Source organism: Bolinopsis microptera, chromosome 3 (assembly GCF_026151205.1).
Source record: "Bolinopsis microptera isolate Bmic1 chromosome 3, MBARI_Bmic_1.0, whole genome shotgun sequence".
In the NCBI taxonomy this organism is placed as follows: Eukaryota; Metazoa; Ctenophora; class Tentaculata; order Lobata; family Bolinopsidae; genus Bolinopsis; species Bolinopsis microptera.
In genome coordinates, this window is record NC_087074.1 from 15,352,717 (window position 1) to 15,372,824 (window position 20,108).

At 42.4% G+C, this 20,108-nt stretch overlaps 1 protein-coding gene across 3 annotated transcripts in view; it reads right to left on the reverse strand.

The window, feature by feature from the left end:
* Window positions 1–488: 488 nt before the first annotated feature.
* LOC134813617 (uncharacterized) overlaps window positions 489–20,108 on the reverse strand; it is a 72,287-nt gene continuing 52,667 nt past the window's right edge. For 2 of the 3 annotated variants that reach the window (XM_063821491.1, XM_063821490.1), the window contains exons 4-10: window positions 7,599–7,722; window positions 6,188–6,336; window positions 5,352–5,944; window positions 1,568–1,810; window positions 1,119–1,233; window positions 808–966; window positions 489–656 (exon numbers count right to left, since the gene is read on the reverse strand). In XM_063821491.1, the coding sequence (XP_063677561.1) occupies window positions 860–966; window positions 1,119–1,233; window positions 1,568–1,801 (456 nt within the window). In that variant the 5' untranslated portion in view covers window positions 1,802–1,810; window positions 5,352–5,944; window positions 6,188–6,336; window positions 7,599–7,722 and the 3' untranslated portion in view covers window positions 489–656; window positions 808–859. Of the gene's footprint in view, window positions 657–807; window positions 967–1,118; window positions 1,234–1,567; window positions 1,811–2,052; window positions 2,949–5,351; window positions 5,945–6,187; window positions 6,337–7,598; window positions 7,723–20,108 lie in introns of those variants that run through there. The other variant, XM_063821492.1, reaches the window with a different exon arrangement.

Sequence of the window (20,108 nt, forward strand, 5' to 3'; positions counted from 1 at the left end):
AGATGGACGTGATTGGTGGAGACCTCCTGAAATTACCTAAACCTGCATTAGAATGGAACATCTGATCGGGACGTACAACTGCGATATCGGAAATGCTCAATGTGATGCTTTTAAAGCTCAAAAAATGATAGATGATCTTGAGTTTGGGAAGGTGAACTGTGATGATGGAACTAATGAACTACTTTGCAGCCAAGCAAAGCAACTGGTCAATTAGATAGAGTCATAACTTGTTGCGGTTTCCCGCCCTTATAAATGTGTCGGCAAAAATGATCAACAAACAGTTTAGATCTTTATACCGTCTACCCTTAATTACTCCTTCCGAAAATTACTGCATATAATAAGAGTTGGAAGCTTAATTCAATGAGGTGAGGAGCCCACAGCTGCAAAAATATTTGTCCGGCAATGTGCCAAGCTTAACTTGAACCGAAACAAACTACAAAGTAGGATGGAAGGAGATAGTTTTGGATAGGAATGTGGAAGTAACCATACCTGACGTAGAAAGTATCTCTAGCTGCAAGATAAGCGGAGCTGTTGCTGCGTACAGCCAGTTTAGCGGGGGTCTGACATCTTATGGCCTGGTTCGCTTCTTCAATTGACAAGTTTGTGACTGGAGTACCGTTAGCTTCCACCACTTCGTCCCCAACGCTCACACCGTCCTGAGGGAAATGAGGGTCAGCTCACCGAGATAGAGGTTAACAAAGGGATGTAAGGAAGTGGGCCGCCAAATTTGAGGACTACTTTGTGGAACTTGGGCAGTCATTGTGCTAAAGTTAGTAAAAGTTTGACTAGATAATAAAGTGAACTTACTGGGCCGGTTGATAGTCCAGTGTTCAGGATTTTGCTGATGAAGATGGCCTTACTACGAGATTTGCCGCATATGACTTCGAAGCCCTCCAGGTGAGAAATGGAAACATTTTCTGGTTAGCTCAGCTCCGGGGTTTTTATTTTTTTCCGGACGTTTGGAAGCTGAAAAATACAAGATGTGTTAGCTACATCAATAAAGATGACGCAAAATCAAAGCGTGGAGTAGATTTTAAATTTTGAATAAAGACCAAATCTAATTGATCAATTATTCTATTATTTAGAGCAGTGTCAGGTTAACAAAATATCTCTCATACTTGAACTAGAAGTGGAACTGGAAGACGATTGAGCGACAGTTCGAGCAGGTTTTCTCGGTCTGGCTGCTGGTTGTACTTCCTCAATCTTTATCATGGTTCCGTGTACTTTTCTCGCCTGCAGAAAGTGTGAAATAAGAATGAATATTAACACTTCATTAGTTTGAGGACCTTATCAGTATGTACATGCTTCAACATAATTGTTGTCGAATTTCGGAACTTGATAAATCTACATCCCACACTACTAAGGCGCCCACATTACTTTACTGATTCTCTGAATATGTGAATATGCATGGTAGGAATTATGTTTCAGCTAGCACCGGAAATACCTATACAATCGAGTTTTGAGATAATATATTTGAAAAATCACAGAAAGAACTGTCTCTAATCAAACATAGCAAATCTCAGTATGAGTAAACATATTTAAATGGTAATTATACAATTATAATTACCCTAGGTTTGATGGCGATGTCGCTGATCCTCTTAACGGGACTCTCCGAACTGACGACGTGTTGCAAGCCCTCCATGTACCCTCTGTTCTCCTCCAGAACCACTGTTTTCACCTTGTCGGTGCTGCTGACAGAACTGCGAGGGGACGAGTTTTTTCCTCCTTTACCCATGATCACGTTTACTTTGCGGCCGCTGATTGTTCGGGCCTCCGTGAACGTTACGTCGGAGAGCGTCATCGAGTTGTTCTGAAAGTGAGTTCCGGTTAATTTCTGGTGGTTTGGAGGAAGGTTATGTGGTGCGCTTTGGGAGCTAACTTTGGTTTTGAATTACAGTACTCAGGGTTCAAAATATTCTGGAAATAAAATATGAAATTTAGATCGAAAATTTGGGAACTCAAAATTTTGGTTTTAATAAAAATCAGTAACTACGAACGAAACGATACTCGTACAGGACAAAAACGACAGACAAAATAGACGCCACCACACACCAATGAAACGAAAGATAAGAGAGCTGCAAAATATCAGGCCCCTTGACGAAGGTAACATTGCCGACAGGGCAGCTCCGTCTGTACGCCTCCCAGTTGTGCAGTTCCTCCTGATCCTCCCTAGCAACACTACAGTTGTAGAGTCTGGAGTGCTCCAGCAGGTACGAGCTCATATCATCACAGTACCGCAAACAAACCGCCGGGCTTTCCCGCAGATCCACCATGCTGTGTTCCCGCAGTGATGCTGCCGAGCTATCTTGCAGTGGTGAGGTCACGTGAACAGATGCTGCCGAGCTGTCCAGTGAAGAAGTGGGACGAAGATCCAGGGATGTGAAGGTTGAGGAGGAGGAAGCAGTGCTGAAGCAAGATGTCTCTTCTTCTAGTTGGGATCTAGATATTATCTCTTCCTTCGTAGCTCTGTTGGATATCTTGGTTTGGATGTCCTCTTTCATAGCTTTATTCTGCTCATGAAGTGGCCTTAATCTATCACAAAATGCGCTGTATGAGTCAGCCTCATACAGGACTGAGTATATTTTCTTGGCCGGGGAGCTCATAGTCTTCGCAAGCCACTTTCGGGGAGATCCCCCTCCTTCTCTGACCACGTCCGGTGACTTAGAAAACTCATTTGATCTATATAAATCCGGGGCAGTCTGGCACTTCTTCAGCTGAGGCAGCTCCATTCCATACTTCTTCAAAGTCCTGTTGAGTCGGTCTTGGGCAAAAGCTGGGTCCTTAGAACGCGCCGTAATCCGCGGAAAAGATCTGGTCCTGTCGCTCCCTAACTTCCGCAAGATTTGCATCTTTTGACGGTCTATAGCCGCTAGTTGCTGCTTCAACCTGTTGTCTTGTTGAACGTCTGGATTGGTGTCGTTAGCCATGGATTTACCCCTCCCTGACCTGATGATGTGCTCGTATTTAATGTCCGTTCGGTGGACCCGGGAGCTGTAAGAGATCTTACTATACGACATGTTGACGGTCGGGCAAAGTTCGAGAAACGATATTAGAAATGAGAACGGAATTGGTGAGCTATTATCAAGAGAAAGAGTACTTAGAATCAATCTTGCCGTACTTAGGATGTTTTATAATTATTGTTGTCGTAGTTAAAGCCTCGGTCAATCTGCTAATAGAAGCATTGTGAATTTCTCACGTTTTCTACCCTAATTTTCATTAGCTCCGCTCTTATCATCAAGCTCAAAATGGATTGTTCTAGTTCGTAAAAGGATTGATCCATGTAAATGCATGCGCATATTAATATAAATTATCATTAAACTCTTCTCACAAGAAATAATATTAAAGAAAACAATCTGAGAGAGAGAGATAAGAAGCCCCGCCAGATGGGTGCTGTGAGAATTGAGAAGCTTATTATCAGATAACGAAAATTCATGTGAGTCAAACGAATTAGAGAAACTTTAAAGACCTCATCTATAATTCAAGTAACCATGAGGGGCTGAAAATACTGTGACTCGGTACTGCAAATGGCGAGGAAAGCTGATAAATAATAAAATCAGTGGACAGGTTCTATGAAGTACGACTTGAATGATGCATGTGCAATGATCTAACATTAAGGTTCCGCAGACATAAACCGTTTAAGAGGGCCGGTGAGGATCCATTGTGTAGTTTACGTTTAGCGACTTATAGTATCATTACCCACGATTGATGCCCAATAATTTAATAGGCAGTAAATCTTAGCTTATCGAATCTATTCTGCGCGTCCCCCCAAAATTTGTTCCAGACTGGGGTATTTTTCCCCCGTAAGAAGTTTGGAAAAGAGATGATGGATTAAACATTAATATCCCCTGGCCCCAACCCTTTTAACAAGCGGTTTACTATGCCCAACCAATTTTTTAAGCCAACATTGTCCCCCCACCATTGTAGTTTTTTAGTTTTACATTAGATTCTTACAATAACCCGATGTTCTCTAGACTTTTAAGGTTTTACGGCCATCATTTTAATAGGAATTTCTGGAGTTTGGCCTTTTTTAAAAAAACAATGTCCAAAATAAAGAACCACTTTGCGCTAAACACTAAATTAATTTATTTAAGAAGCAAACCCCTAACTAAGTAAGTGACCCAAACCCTCCAAATTACGTAGATCGACATCCTTTAAAACGCTTCCTATGACAACCCTAAAATATAGATCCTACGGGAACAACTTAAACCTGTGCCACGAACAATTTAATCGGTGGTGTTTCTGACAGTTTATATTTGTTTTAAAGTTTTCAGCACCGTTAAAGTTATATATACAGCTGCCCAAATCCGCATGAACCCATTCGTCAAGGAGTTCTAATGTAATAAATAAGCGAAAGGCCTCAAATAAGTGGCAAAGGTTAAACTAAGATCTTGCGGAAAATCGGAAATAATTTAAAGGACAGGTGGCCCCCAGCATGGAGCCCTGATAACTATGGAATAGAAATATGGGAATATTTATCAAAACCGGCTGGGGTCCACTTCTATTCTATTAAAATTAAGTTTTAATTAAGAGCGAACGCGAGAGGTAAGCCGGCAAAGTTATATCCCCAAGGTTTTTTTTTTTGTTGTTGGGTTACCGATTTATTTTATCAAATGATTGCCGGCATGTAAAGATTAGCCGGATGCCCCGAACCCCTGGTAAGAAGAATACAATCAAACCAATATCACTCCGGTTAATAACATTGGGGTAAGTCTGAATAACGCGAAGAGTATAATCCTGAAAAACGCTAAATAAAAATAAATATCGAAAATATTTACCTGAAAATTTGTAAACCCATAGGCCATCCACCCACGCAATAATCATTTTAATCGAAAGAGACATAATTGAATAATTGGGCGTTTTTTTAATCGAGACTTAAACAAACATAGACAAAGGGAAAACGGCTGCACGAAACCATCGCCCACAAATACAGAACTAGAGGGACTGGGACACGAGCAAAAAAGAGGGAAAGACAGGTTATGCTAATGGCCAAGGTTTGGTGGTTTTAGGAAGACCTGAGGTTTTCCTGATATTAAGGGGAACTACCCCAACTTAACACCCTGTCCCCCGAAACCCCATAGGCGAAACCCGGGGGGGACCACAGCTTGAAGAAATACATTAAACAAATGAATTTGTGTAATGGTACAAAAACAAAAAAATGCACCTAATCAGCGGAACTCCAAGTTCTATAATTTATACAACTCTACAATTTGGGTAAAAATCAAGGTGTTATGGGGGCCCGTGCCCCCCCCACTGTTTTTTTAAAAACTTTCCCAGTTTATAAACAACAAAACCACCACAGAAACAATTAAAATTTTTGGTTTTTTTTAATATTGAAAAATCCGCTAAAGTACCTTCTCCTTTTGTGGGCCCCGTTTGTTTTTTCTTCATGAATGTACAACGGTAACTGGGGGCCGCTGTATTAGAAAACTCACGTTTCCCCGTCCCCGTTTCCGGCGGGCGCAATCCGGTCCCACGCAATAAATCGCCCTAAACTATCCATCCGCCGTTATCTTGCTCCCTTGGTCGTCCCCACCAATTTAGTGGATCCTTTGCCTTTGGCAATCCTGCCCCGCAAACTTGCGGAATTCAAACTTCCCCTTTTACTTCCACCCATTCTTCCAAAGCCTTCGTCTCACCCGCTGTGTGTTCCGCTCCCCCTCCTCGGCTTTTCCTTCAAACGCTTCATCCCGCTGGGTCCCGCGTTCCAACTCCACTCCGTAATCTCTTTCCCCGTTTGAAGTGCCCGCCCTGCTTTTCCGGTTTGTGCGGCCCCGTACGGTCCAGGTCCGTACCTTAGCCCCTCCGCATTGCGACGTGCCCCCCGTTGTTTCTCCCTTCCTGCCTTCCCACGTGTGTGTTTGCACTTCTTGTATTAACTTGCCTGTACTTGGTCTTGGCCTTTCTATGTTCGGTCCCCGGAACCTCGTATACTCCGTTGACTTGACTCCCCCCTGGGTGGATGGGAGATTAAGTTGTACCCCCCATTATTTGTTGAAACTTTAAGTGCAAAGTTTTTTTCGACTAATGGTAAAATAATTTTATCCATCTAGTAAACTTTCCCTTATAAAAATGAAGGCCACCACCCTTCCCCCCCGGATTTCCGGCCCGAATATATCCCTCCCATAGCATAATTTAGACAGCTTCCAATTAACAGTGATGAAGTTAAAGTCCCCCGACCATTTTTAACCTTTGAGTGTGTTTTTGAGTTCGCGTTGGAGCGGTTCCCCACTCATCTCAATACTCTGTTTGAGTGCTAACAATGCCCTACTTTCCCTGTTCAACACCAGCCCATTTGGTGGTCACACTCTTCCTTTCTTTCTCTTAGCGGTCCTAAGACTGTAAAAATGCGGCTTTCCTGGTTTTTTTTGCAAGGTGTCAAAAATGGCATCCAAATTTGTGGTTTTGAACACGAAGTAAATCTTCTCAGTAAAAAAAAGGGTTGTTCAAATCTAGCGCCTATGTTTCTGTTAGTTTGTCAAAGGTAGTTGATAAATTAAAATATTATGTTTCAGGGTTTACTTTTAATGGTTGCAGTTAGCGTTTTCCCTGATTCTAAATCCGTAGAGACCACACTAGTATTTAACGTGGCGTTTTGTGCCCCTCCCCAAGGGTATTCCTCCAGGGGTTTCCTTACTACTTTTACGTTCCCCCAGGGATAGGAGGGTCCCACCTTGGCACCCCACTGAGTCCCCCCTAACTAAGTTATAATCCCACCAGAAGTCGGAACTTTCAGGGCAGTTAAATGCTCACACGGTGGGCCAGTTTTGGGGTCCCCCGCCTTAAGTTTCGAAGATATAACAAAGATCAGGGGGCCTAAAAGGTTTCCGAGAGGGAATTTACAGAACCTAAAAAGTATCAAGTGGGGGCCCTAAACCAGGAAGAGTAATTACCCCGGGGCCGGCCCCGCTTTAAGCTGATCCAGGTTAAACCTCCCCCATTATCGGGCGCTTTAAAGCTCATCAAATTCGGGTTTTACCCTTATTTTTTAAGGCCAAAAATACAGCCATAGATAATAATCTGTGAAGTTTGGCGCCGACCCAATTGGTCAGTGGTGCCCTAAGTACCCCCCCTTCATTTGTGGGGTTTGTCCTTTTGTAAAGTTGAAATAATGGGGTAATGGGCGGGGCCCCGAAATCTTTAATTAATAGCAAAAAGTATAAAGAAAGATTTGGTAAAAACAGAATGCGATCCCCACCGGGAAAAAATCTTTTAATTGAGGCGTAAGTACTTTATGAACCTGATAATCATGTTGAAACAAAGATCAAGAAAATTTGCCACAATGGTTAGGAGCTGAGTACTGTTTAAAAAAAGTGAAAGCCGGAAAAATGTTGCTTGTAAGGGAGTGTGGGTATGAATCACCATGAAATGAAAAGGCCACGGAAACCCCCTTAGAGTTGGCCAGAGGGATCACGTGTTGGGGGACTGGAGGGTTGCCCCACGTGGGGTGAATCGAAGGAATGCTTCCCGTGTTTGATACTTGTTGGTTTGAGGTTCGGATTTCTAATAGTGGTAGTAAGGTGGAAAGGTAAATGTTGGGGTTGTTAATAATTAGTGAGGATAGGCATTGGAAGGAGGTATTGTGGGGGCAGTTATCTTACCCGGTCCCGAGAGGTCTATCCACTTCCCCTCAAGAGTCAGAAGGCTGGCTTTCCCCCTTTTTGTCCCCAGAACCCGATAGAAGCCCGTGCTTCCCCTGAAAAGCTTTTGTGGTTACAAATTCCCCTGCGGGTAATACATAAATGTGTAACTAAATTTTAGCACAATTTACAAAAAACCAAAATGAAGTCAGAATCTGAAAATAGGGGTTTTTTGTAATTATAAGGGTTTTGGTTTACGAGCCTGTGGAAATCTGGGAATTTTATTCCGGATCCGGTCTACCTTTGGACCTTTCTGAGTTTTTGTATCGTCCCCTCCCCCTTTTTTGAATTCTGAATCCATGATGGCAAAGAAGACTGCCAGCATTTGGTTGTTAACACTAATGATGGATTGGCACTCCCCCATTTGCAATAGCCGGTTAAAAATTTTTTTTCCATTTTTTTAAGCGTCCGACAAATGCCTTCCAAAAACACGGGCCCCGAAAGAAGGTCGCCTGGTGTTTTTTGAGCGATTGTTTGGCCGATGGAAAAGTCCCAGTCCCCCCCCTCGTTTGAATTTTTTCCCCAAGGTGTTACTACTTCATGAGCCTAATGCTTGCTTTTGTACCCCCCAGTTTACGCTTCCCTCATCGCTGAAGTTTAATTTCCTCCTCATCCCGGTTTGCCACCAGGCGAACGGGGCTGTTAAACCAAAACGTGGGAAAGTGCGTTGGGCACCTCTATTTTGGGGCCGAGCGCTATATGAAATGGTCCACAGGTTTAGTAATAAATTCCAACCAATATCAAGTACGATAAATTAAATAACAGTAAACAGTACTATGTGGAAAATGAGGTAATAATTTGACTATGGTTCCCCCCCCACCTACTGCTTCGAGGCCAAAAGATGGTGGCCCTCAATTACAATTTTAACCGAAGACACCACATACGGATAAGGAAACAGAACAAAGCAAAATTAAAACGCCCCACCGATAACCGGCGGCAGATGGCGGGTTCAAAATAATTAAATATAAATATTGTCCAATCCTATTTTTTTAAAAATTCCCCAAGGTATGTCGCCCCCGATAATAAAAGTAATACGCCGGAACCCTTTTAGTGGGAAATTTGAGCTGGGAAACTCGTGCATTTGTGCCAGTCCCGGGTCCTGGTGGGGCGCCTGACTAACTGTTTAATAATTTTTGGGAGGACAATTCTGGCGTAATAAAATTAGAGGGAGAATTCCCTAGTCAATTTGCACCATGTACATCACCCCAATTTAAAGTGAAATTAAGGGTGGACAGGGAACCTAATGAAGCTGCTCTTACTCCTCCTCTCCTCCTTCTACTTCCCCTCCCCACCGAACAAACAGGTTTCTTTAATAGCCCCCCCCAGTATAGATGGGCCTTCGAGAAGCAAAATCTAGTGGGGTAACCCCACTTAACCCAACCATCTATGGTGATAAAAGCAAAGATCCCTTACCTTCCCCCCCCCTATCCCACCCACTTCCCCACCTAAAGTAAATGTTTACCAAAATTAAAGATTAGAGAACACAGGCGAGAGGGAGAGAGAAGAAAAGAGAAGAGAAGACGAGAAGAGCTATGAACATGAGATCTGAAAAAAGGTATGCTGGGAGAGCTTGGTACCACCACTACTCGAGAAAATATTTTTTAAGTGTTTTTCAATTTTGAAATTAGTATGGTCGAAGGTTGATGGGGAATAAATGTTGAAAGGGCCGAGGTTACTACGGTTACTTAAATATACACACCCCATGTTGAAATAAACAAGAATTAAACACCCCTGCTAACAGCCACCCTCCTTATTGGGCCCCCAATAAACTTTGGGGTCCCCCGTGAAAAACGGCGATAAGGGACCGTGGAAATTTTTGGTCCTGAAAACTTGTGTTCATGAGAACCCCTGAAAATGCTGACAAAAGAAAGGGAGATGTTTTGTGCAGGAGTGCAATGGGTAAGGCGCGTGGGATCCCTGTCCGGGATAATATGGGAAGGTGTTACAAGGACCCCGGGATTACTTAAATCCCCTACCCCCGGAATGAGGGAGGGAAAACGGCTGCCGATTTGAAAAAAAAAGGCAGTCCGGTAAAAATATGGAGAAGTGGTCGGGAAAGAAAGAAGGATATAATGGCTGGGGGGTGAACCGGGTCACGGCGAATATGAAAGGGGCGGGTAAAATGGTACAACCACCCCCTGGGTTTTTGGGGGCAGAAAAAGGAAGTATCTGAATAAAAGAACTGTGGTTTTTTTTAGTTTTACAGTAGACTAGTTTTCGGTGGGTCGCTGGGTGGGGCAACTCCCTGACCCCGAAAAAATCCAGGGGGATAACTTTAGAGTAGCTCTAAACCCTGCATTTCACGGAAACATGGGGTGCGGGTAATTAGGTATGAAAGGCATTTACTATGATAGGTTTTTTTCCTCTAGAAACAACGGGGTGGAACTAAAATAAAAGTTTAGCTCGAAAAACCCGTGGGGTTCCAGTGGGGCCCAGTAAAAACTCAAGCAGAATGTTCCTCGAAGCATACAGTAATTAGAACGCTTTACCTTTTTTCAAAATTGCAATTTAGATTCTTTTTTCGGGGCAGCAGTTGTAAGGCACAAAATTAAAGAAAAGAATGGGTAAGAAAAACGAAAACCAAAATTATAAGCTAGGATTCAGCCTTTGGTGCCCCCCAATTAAAAAAACTCAAATTAACGTTAATAACAATGCAAATGAAGAGTGAAAGACAGAAGAGCAAAGCTTACAACAAAAAAGCTAAAGACCCTCGCAAAAAAACGTTTATAAAAACAAAAAATTCTCTGAAAAAATCAAAAGACATTATAAAGTATTGAAACCTAACAAAAAAAAACAACAGTAAGAAAAAAAAAGCAAAAGCAAAAGACGGAATAAATATAAAATAAGCAGGAAAGACGTAGTCCATGTAATAAGAGGAGGAAAAAAAAGGGAAGGTTGTCCCCCCCCCCCCCCCAACAACACAAGCAGCCCCCTCTCTTAGCCCTGTTTCCCCTAGACCAGGGGGGGGAAAGTAACTGGCGCCCCCACGGTGACTTAAAAGACAGTGCCCCCTCCGACTGGGTCCCTAAACCAGCTTCCTTCACCCCAAGCCAACCACAAAACGACACACACACTACCCACTGAGTTTTTTTTCAAGCCCCTGGCCGATTTTGGCCAGACAAATCTGAAGGCCATCCGGCCTTGCCCCACAACAGAGGGCCGAAGTCCCCCCCCCCCCCCTGGGAAAAGCCCAGTCGACTAGGCCCTAGAAAGAAAACAGTGTCTACAAGAAAGAAGAGGGTCATGGTTTGTTTACCCAAATCGGCCTTTTTACACCCGACAAGGCCCCCCTTTTTGTATGTTTGAATTGAACCCCTGTATTTTTGGCACTTTGTAACCGGCGGTTTCAAAACTAGTTACATTTTGACAAAGAATATAGTTGGAAAAGTACCGTTAAATGAAATATACCTAGTTTAAGCATATCAAAACGTTTTGAGTAATTTTCCCCCATTGAAACGAATGTAGAAAGTCCCCCTCCTACACCCAAAATCCTTAAGACAATGGGTCCTTGGATCATGGAGGTATAAAATGGGGTATTGTTACTTTCCATTAAAACTGAAAATTTAAACCATAACATGTTAAAAACAATTAATTTGATACAAGGTAACTGTGTGTCAAGGGGTTTTTAAAAGCATTTGTGGATGGTTAAAACGTGGGTTAGAAGATCCCGGCGCGGCATTGAAGTGGCCGAACTCGCAGGCAAACACACTCGTGGCCCCCAGGATGGTGGAAAACCCCCCTAAAGTAATCCACTGCTCCCTTATTATTGGTTTAGCCGCCAGGGTGGTGGAAAGGTGCCTGCCACAACACTCTCGGTTTTACGTTCGATCCCAAAGTCAGCTACCTTAAAACCACCAAATGCCCCGGTTTGTATCCGGGTATGTGTCAATAATAGGCGGTTCAAGTTTAAGTCTGATGGCAAAAAACAAAGGGAGGCCGGGTTTTGGGTTTTTTCAGCCGTGTGGGCTGAAATCTAGGATCGCGGAAGAGCGAGAAGGGTGAAGAGGGTGTGAGGGGGTGGGCTTTTGGATAATTTGGGTGGGTGTCACCACACTAGGATGGAAAAGGGAAACCACGCGGAAAAATGGGAATATTCCCCCCAACCCAAAACTGCAGTCTAACCGTGTGTCCAGGCCAAATCCAGCGTCACTAACCGAGCGGTATAACACACAATAACCTTATATACTAGTTATAACTAAGCCCCCAATGGGCCCCTCTTTAAGTTCCTAGAAATTGGAGAAATCCTCACGTGGTTTTCGAATAACCCGTGGAAAGAAAACCCGCCCAATGTGGGTCTGGAACACTAAGAAGTCCCCAAGTGTTAAGGAGAGTCTGGTACCCGGAGTCCCCCCTGTGGAGTTATTGGTGGGGTCATTAAAAGGTGAAAATTGTTGAACTAATTTTCTGCATACCAAAAACTTAAGGCATAGATTCTTTAAAAAAAAATCAAATTAACCGTTTGTATAGACAAACAAAATAGTGGTCCGCCCTCTAATGGATGCATGATCCAGTGTTAAAAGTACTGTAACCAACTATGAAAAGAGCGGGTAATTAAAAGATTTTTTAATCTGAAGTAAAAAAACAACAATAATCCCTAAATACATTCCCAACCGGAAACCTGAAAACGCCTCAGAAACCTCAAGAGACGCCCATAAAGTTTGGCAAACATTTCCTTCAAAACCCCCTATTACCTCCAAACATTTAAACTTAAGAAAGAATGAGGGCAACACATGAAATAATAATGTACACAACGCCGTTTTTCCCTAAGACCATAAATGGAGAAAAGAAAGCTGGTAAAAGTTTAGGAATTTCCAATGTGTGACAACACACCAGATACTAAGAAACCACTACCAGCGTTACTACAACTAGCAGCAGCCCGCCGCCTCCGCGCGCCCGCCCCCGCCCCGCCCCCCACGATATCCCTGAACAGGAAATGAAGGTGGAAAAAAGAAGATTAACAACAATGGACGACCGTCTACATTCAACAACAATATGAGGTAACCCCGCCATGTATGGCCCTCCTCCCCTAACGGGAAATCTTCCGGTTGGAAGGAGAAAAGCATCAACTGTTTTGTGATATAGATATCCTCAAATCCACAGATAGGAATGTCAAATTTATGCAGATCACCACAATTAAGGATAGTAAACAAGGAAGAAGATATATCCCTCTTTTATTGCGAACCCTAATGTTGTAGTTGGACCCATCCATGAGAAAATGAGCGGACAAAGCATAGAGGATTCCGATATTGTGATAAAGTGAGTGGAAAACCCCCAAATTTACCAATCCTAAAAAATAGTGGCAATACCAAACTTTGACAAGCCCTATCCCTGAAATTTCAAATAAGCCCCTACCCCTCTTTTTTTCCGATAAGGGTACATAAAACCAAGTGGCCTCAAGGTGGTGGCAAACAGAGGACTGGCCCCCGGTAACGATGGGTGCAGCGGAAGCACAATCAAGCCGGAGGAATGTAGGGGCCATGTAAAACCCCTTGTTTTAGCCAACTCCCCCTGCAATACCTGATGTAAAAAAGTGATCCTAAACTTAAAGGCTGGCTATAATATACCGCCCGGAATCAAAATCGGATTGTACCTCACCCATAGTTTAAAACACTGTAAAGCCAATATGCCAGGCACGTCCCCCGGAATGAAAAACCGTTGGAAAAAAAATTGGTACCTTTTTTTCCTCTGTTTTGAAGGTGAACGTTCCCACTAAGAGGTGACTCATCGTGTGGAAGCATACAGAGCCGAAACATGACATTGGGGAATAACAAACGGGATCAGTTAGGGCCCCGGGGAGAGGGGTAACGTAGTTTTAGCTGTGGAAAAATAAATATTAGTTTTATATATAGTGCGAGGGGTAAAAAAGGTAAATTTTAATTCGGTTTTTCCCTTAATCATGTACTGGAAATATAGCGAGTCCCCCCACTAATTTTTTTAGATCCTTTGCACCGTTTTTTTCTCCCGCCCCGCAGCCCATTTGGGGGTTAATTTGGGGTAGATTAAATCTATGAAACAGAAGATCCCTAATTTTCCCCCTGTTATTCTAATATTCCTAATGCTTCCCATGGGCCATAAATCCAAAAGCAGAAAAGAAGTTTTTAAAAATCTAAGAAAATTTTTTTGTTTGCCCCAGACAACCAATGCAGCCCTTCCTGTAACAGAACCTCAGTTCGAAAAACAAGCACACTTCCCCATAGCAATTCTGCGTTTCAGATTAACACTGCCGCAAAGGTTTTTCTCAAGTTTTTAATTTGTAGTAATACATTGGTTGTTCCCCCCTGACCGTGTCTCAAATTTGTGCACCGGCACCTAAAAATTAACCCTTTTTCAAGAACAAATTTGACGAGCCAAAAAAAAACCGCAAGTCCCCCAGCTTAAAAGTGGAGCCCCGGTCCCGGCAAAAGAAGTCCCCACTTTGTGATAATTTCCCGTCCGATGTAAATTTGTTGACCGAATAGAGTGCAACAAAAATATATAATTAAAGTAATATGCTCTCCAGGCTTGACAAATCCCCTTTGAAAAGTGGGCAAACCCTGAACAAAATCGAACTCCCCTTTGGAAATCTCCCTTAAAAATGAATGGCAAATAAAACGCCAAAGTCCTTTTTTGACTTTTGGATATTGGCAGAAAATAACGACCCAGTTTTCAGGGCTAGAAAAAAACAAAGAGTGCAGATTTGGCAATTTGTAAATCATAAAATCCACTCTCTTCAGTTCTTTCCCGATAAATTGTTACCAGTGCAATTTGCCAAAATTGTGCAATTTGCAAGATTTAAGATCAAAGATACCCGCACCGGTTTCATTAAGGAAACCCGTTCAGAGGATCCCTTTACTCCATAATTGAAACACAGGTTTTTAATTCTAAAAGGCAGTGGATACATATAAATGGGACAATCTATTTCCTTCCTGAATTTTTGTCCCCCGGGTAGCCAAATAATATTGTAAACATTCTTGCGGAGTAAACGAGGGATATAACGCCGACAAAAAAGTTTTGAAGAAACCAAACCGGCCAAGACAGGACCCCCGTTTACAGTTCCCATCACAACTTAACAGTAAAAATCACGGTTTTTACAAAACCTGGGGGGACCCTATTGTCTGCCTCCTCTCCTGCTCCACAATCCTAGTTTGACCCGGCAAGCGATTTTTCAATAGTTCACTATATCCCTGGGGGAGATTTCTGGGGAGATTCTGGGTCCCTTAAATGTTTCCACAACAATGGTTTTGTTATGAAAACACCAAAATTTTCGCCAGGAAAAATATAAGGGTTTAGGTTCCCCGAGGAATTTCCAACGCGGAAAAAAAGCAAACGTCCCACCAAAAATTTTAATTTCCCGAAACAAATTGTTTCGGAAAGGACGCGAATGTTTCCCCACGCAAAATAAAGGTAGTCTTGGACTCAAAAAAATATATCAATGTTTTCTGGCAGCGAGAGTGAGATAAGCAAGAGTTGTTTATCCTCCATCCTCCCCTTCACCCCCCGTCACATGTTACATAGAGAGGAGCAAGGCCAACCGATAGCTAACAAAAAGCCGTGAATCCAGCTCCAGGGAATTTCATTACAACGAAATTATGGGCCAACCCCGAACCACGTGAGAAGTAAATCGAGTTTAATACCATATCTCGCAATATTTTATTTTTTCCGCCTATAAAAAACACCCGATACAATTCATTACTGTTTTAGGTGAAGGCCTGTGGTCAAACCCCCCGAAAATATAGCAACTATTGGCTTTACATTTGATGTGGGGCGGAAAAACCCTTTTCCATGAAGTTTGAGTTTCCATTTCCTGCTCGGAGAAAAAACTTCGAACAAAAATTAAAAAGACCGAGGTTAAATTGAGAACAAAGTTCAGAGGGAAGATGGGGTACAACTAAATTTTAAAAACTAGCCTCCAAGGAACTAGAGGAGTTTAAGAGGTAGTATTGGGAACAAACCTCTTATCCCTAATACCCCTGACTCAGGAGGGAGGAAGAAAAGTAATGATTTGCAGGCAGACCAGTACTTTGGGATTATGTGGGCCAAAAAACTACTTTCCGAATAAAACACGGCTGACCCCATTTCTTGACAACCCCCGCAAGAGATTGAAACAGCGGGTAAAAAGTAAAAACCACAATATCCATAAAATTGGAAATGATGATATAAAGTATTCTAGTTCAGTGGGGACTTATCATTTATAAAACTCCCAAGGTCCCCCAGGGTAGGTCGAAAAACGGCAAAGGTTCCCCGCTAAAATCATGAGCACTTATCAGCCATCATTATCATGCTGGCAGGTTACGTTTATCGTGGCGAAACCCTTTTGGTGTTTTTTAAACCATTTCGACAGATCTTATCGGCCCCCTGTTTTTTACGTCCCAAAGGCTGAACGGTCCATCCCAGACCAACGCGGAATATTGCGGGACCGAATAACTAATCGGGTCCCAGAGAATTCAGGTTCCCCCAATAGTTAGAAGGAGTTCTTGGATGAACATACAACAGTCAGGGCAAGCGACACCACAGAGCCTGTGCCTGTCCCCCCAGAGGCGGGGGATTGGAACAAGTTTAATAACAAAATTAATAAACTAAAAGTTCCCCCGACCCTTCCTAGTAAGGGGTAGTAATGAAGCCAGGAGCCTGCTTTTGTGAGTAAAAATGCAATGTTTAAAAAACCGAATATGGGAAATTAATACTTTCTATATGTGTCGCACCCCCCCATTTTATAAAATTAGGTTTTAAAAAAACAAAGTTTTTTAAACCTTCTACTATGTAAAACGGACAAACCCTCAAATAAGGTAAAAGTTTTTTTTATGCTTAATTGGTTTAACAAAGTAATGAGGTGTAAATCATTAAAAAATGGTGGAATTGGAAATTGGTTTAAAAAAAGTTTTGGTTTGCGAATAGGTTTGTTGTAAAACGGAATATCCCCAGTCCGGTGGGTTTTTTTGCAACAAAAGTTGAACGTAATGGTTTGCTGGGTCACACGAAATGAACATGCCCGTGTTATCCACTTAACAGCCAAACATGACACTGCTGATGAATAGAGAGGAGGAGCCTGGTGGTGGGAGGCTGGAGGTGCAGGCTGGCTACTGCTTACAAAGTAACTAGCAGGTCAGACAGGAAGAGTTGGTCTCGGACCACGCTGCCAGACAACGCAGGAAGTCGCACTAAAGTCAATGTGAATGTATCGTGTACAACATGGTATCGCGAGAGTGTATCGTGTTGTTTTACAAGCAGTGCATCGTGCGTACCGTGCACTGTGCACACTACCGTGCACCGTGTGCACACTGCACTGTTATGAGAGCAAGTGTAAAGAATCGCTCCAATAAAACTAGGTTCAGTGTAAACTGTATTTAGTGGTGGAGCATACAACCGCAAGCTTCACAACTTCGAAAGATATACGTGATTATAGGTCTTAATAAGACCCAATAAGCTTATAGCTATTAAATGAGAACAATTAGACTCAGGACCAATTAAATGCGAACAATCGATATCGATTATAGATAATCAACATCATTATCAATTGCATGCATGAGCAAGTTCGCTGATTTCTGCAGAATTAGAAGAAAGGGCTGAGGGACGCTTTAAGTGTGATAACACAGAGCTAGTTATAACAAAGCACGAAGATAATTAGAAGATAACTTATACCTCTAACGAATAACACTTCACACTAAACCAACTGATCACAATGCCGACTGAAATTCTAGAACGTTCATTAGCAGAGAAATGATATTGTGTGAGCCCCAATGAGTACATTGTAAACTGGTAAAACCTAACAAATGAAAGTGGTAACGGCACATTAATGTCAGATCTAAGGGTCAGTAAGTGAGGTCGGTAGCAAGAGCAGCTGGTAATGGACAAATGGGACTGGTGGTGGTAGTGGTAGTAAACTGGTGGTAATTAAGCACGTGCTATCGTCATACCTACTAGCTCCTGTTACCTACCTCAGACGAGCTCAACTAGTCGCTCCAGACAGCGGACCCTCATAACACGAATATAGTGCTCGGATAGCAGATTGAGAGATCACCTAGACAGATTAAGAGATCGCCTAGACATCACTAAATGTCACAACATCAACCGAGAACTCGTGGCTAACTATTGACATTAGAGCAAGATGAAACCACTCGGATTACATGACGAGATTACGCAGACACGTAATTTGCCGGGAAAGTGATATTTGGAATTACTGAAATTTGAAGTTTATCAGATAATACGTCAGACATTAGATTTACTAATGTATTACATGTATATATAAGAGGGAGTCAGACATGTCTGTGTAATACAAGAGATATGGGTCACAGACAGAACCTGGCTCGAGGGTACCCCAGGTTCTGATGGCAGTATATCAGGGAGATAGAGGACCCCCGGGGAGAGAGATAAAGATATAAGAAACCACACTGAAGCCGATAGACCTGGTGATGGACCTGTCGCCACATTCTCGGAGGAAATATTTTTATTTCTATTATTATCTTTATCAAATTAGCGTGGGCCGATATTGGTTATTGTTTCAGATCAGTTTAAACTTTTGTTTATTTTCGAGAGCGAATGAGATTGAATGTTCCAGATTATTCAAGAAATCTCAACAAAGTTTAACACAAACGGAATGGGCATGTTTAAATCGTACACAGAGCAAAGGGACATAACCGAGCCTTAGCAGTGCAAGCCATGTTTAAAAAACCTTATCAGAGTTTGTTGGGGGCGACACTGGCCCCTACTAGCGTCTCCCATGTCGTCAGAATTAATTTGGTGGCGAGACTTCAGGGTTCACACTTCATCACGAGATAAGGCTAATATACTGTACATTAAATTACCAACATTTAAATGATAAGTGGTTTCTGATTGTAGAAGAACTGTCGCCCTTTACCATGATAAATAACTAATAATGTGGGCGGAGTGGTTCTGTGTTTATTTCGCCATATTATCTTGTCTAATTGAGTGGATGATCAAATCGAATTAGGTTAATCCCTTAATCAACATGGAAACCCCACAAAGAAGGGGTTATATAGCTCATGGCGTGTGAAGAGTAATGGTTAAAAGGTATGGTGAGGTATTAAGGGGCAATAAAACAAGCTTAACACTCAATATCATCAATGAGTCTTTGAGTGTTTCGATAAATATCTAGGGGTGAAATTATAGAATGGGGCTTATCAGAGCTATTATTAGCTTTGTATAATTTTAACGCATTAAGGTTTCATATCCAAGGGCGATCAATTTTCGCTGGGGTAATATAACCACATCAAATAAGACAAAGTACATAAAACCAAAAATAAAAGAACGATTAGCTGGAGTCTGGAATAACGAACGGTTTTAAATGTGTATAATGTTAAGCCAACGACCGACATAATCATAAAACTTAATTCAAGATAAAATTCCGCGAAGGACCTGCGACATTCGTCTCTCCCCCAAATTCACGGTAATCACAAAAACAGGAAATCTCGTGCCGGAAAATATCTGAACAAAAAAGTTTCAAATTCTACCGAAACTCTGTAACGGCACGTGTAGGAGCAATTCACTAGACCGTATGATGAGTTACGTGAAGATAATTAAGGAGCATTCTTTAGAATCTAAGCAAACCTCATCACCTAATACTCCTAGAATCTCAGAATCTGACAAAGATCATAAAGCTCGATAAAAATCGAAAGAAAGCACGGATAAGAAACATGTCCACATTCCCTCAAACAACAATTATACTGCACGTTTTAAAATGGAGCTCAATGAAATTGTGGAATTAGCAGAAGGTTTAAGGAAAGTAGGACGGGAGTAGAAGTATATCCGGGTTACTGCAACTCCGTGCTATAACACCCTGCCACCTGGAGAAAGAGGGAGAGAGGGGTGCTGGAGAGTTGGAGAGAGAGAGCTGGAGCCACATCAGAGGGAAGTGATCAAAGCGAGGTTGGAGCGGGTCCGCTCTACAGAGAAAGGACTTGAATCAGTCTCATCCTTACTATCGTCATCAGAGGTAGAGCTACACCACTGATACACACCCTGATTACCCGGCACTAATATCCACATGTCAGGTACTGAAGGAAAGTGCTGGAGATGGGTACCGTCAAGTAGATCCCGGGTACCAGAGAGGACATCAGGTCCCAGAGAGGAGTGAGGACATTCGAGACAGTTATAAGTGAAATGGGAGAAGGAGGCCGGGGCAAGAAGGCGGAGTTTCAAGACAACCTGATCTATAGTTTCAAGATTGCTGCTACCCGGGCGATCTAATCTACAAACATGTTATCGAGCACTTTCTGATCGTTAGTCGGGCGAAGCTTGGGTTTCAATTAAGCATAGACACCCATCAGGATTACTTTACGGTTTGTATATTAGGCAAGTAGTTATGAAGAGTATAAACGAGGATTACAAAAGATAAAGATGGCTGGAAACTGAATGAAGATATTATTGGGGTACAGAGCTATAAGGGGTACAGTCTCTTAGGTCATTTCGGTACTGACAGAAACCTCCTTAAAACATAATTTAATTCATAAGTTAACCAGGTTAATCAGCGGAATA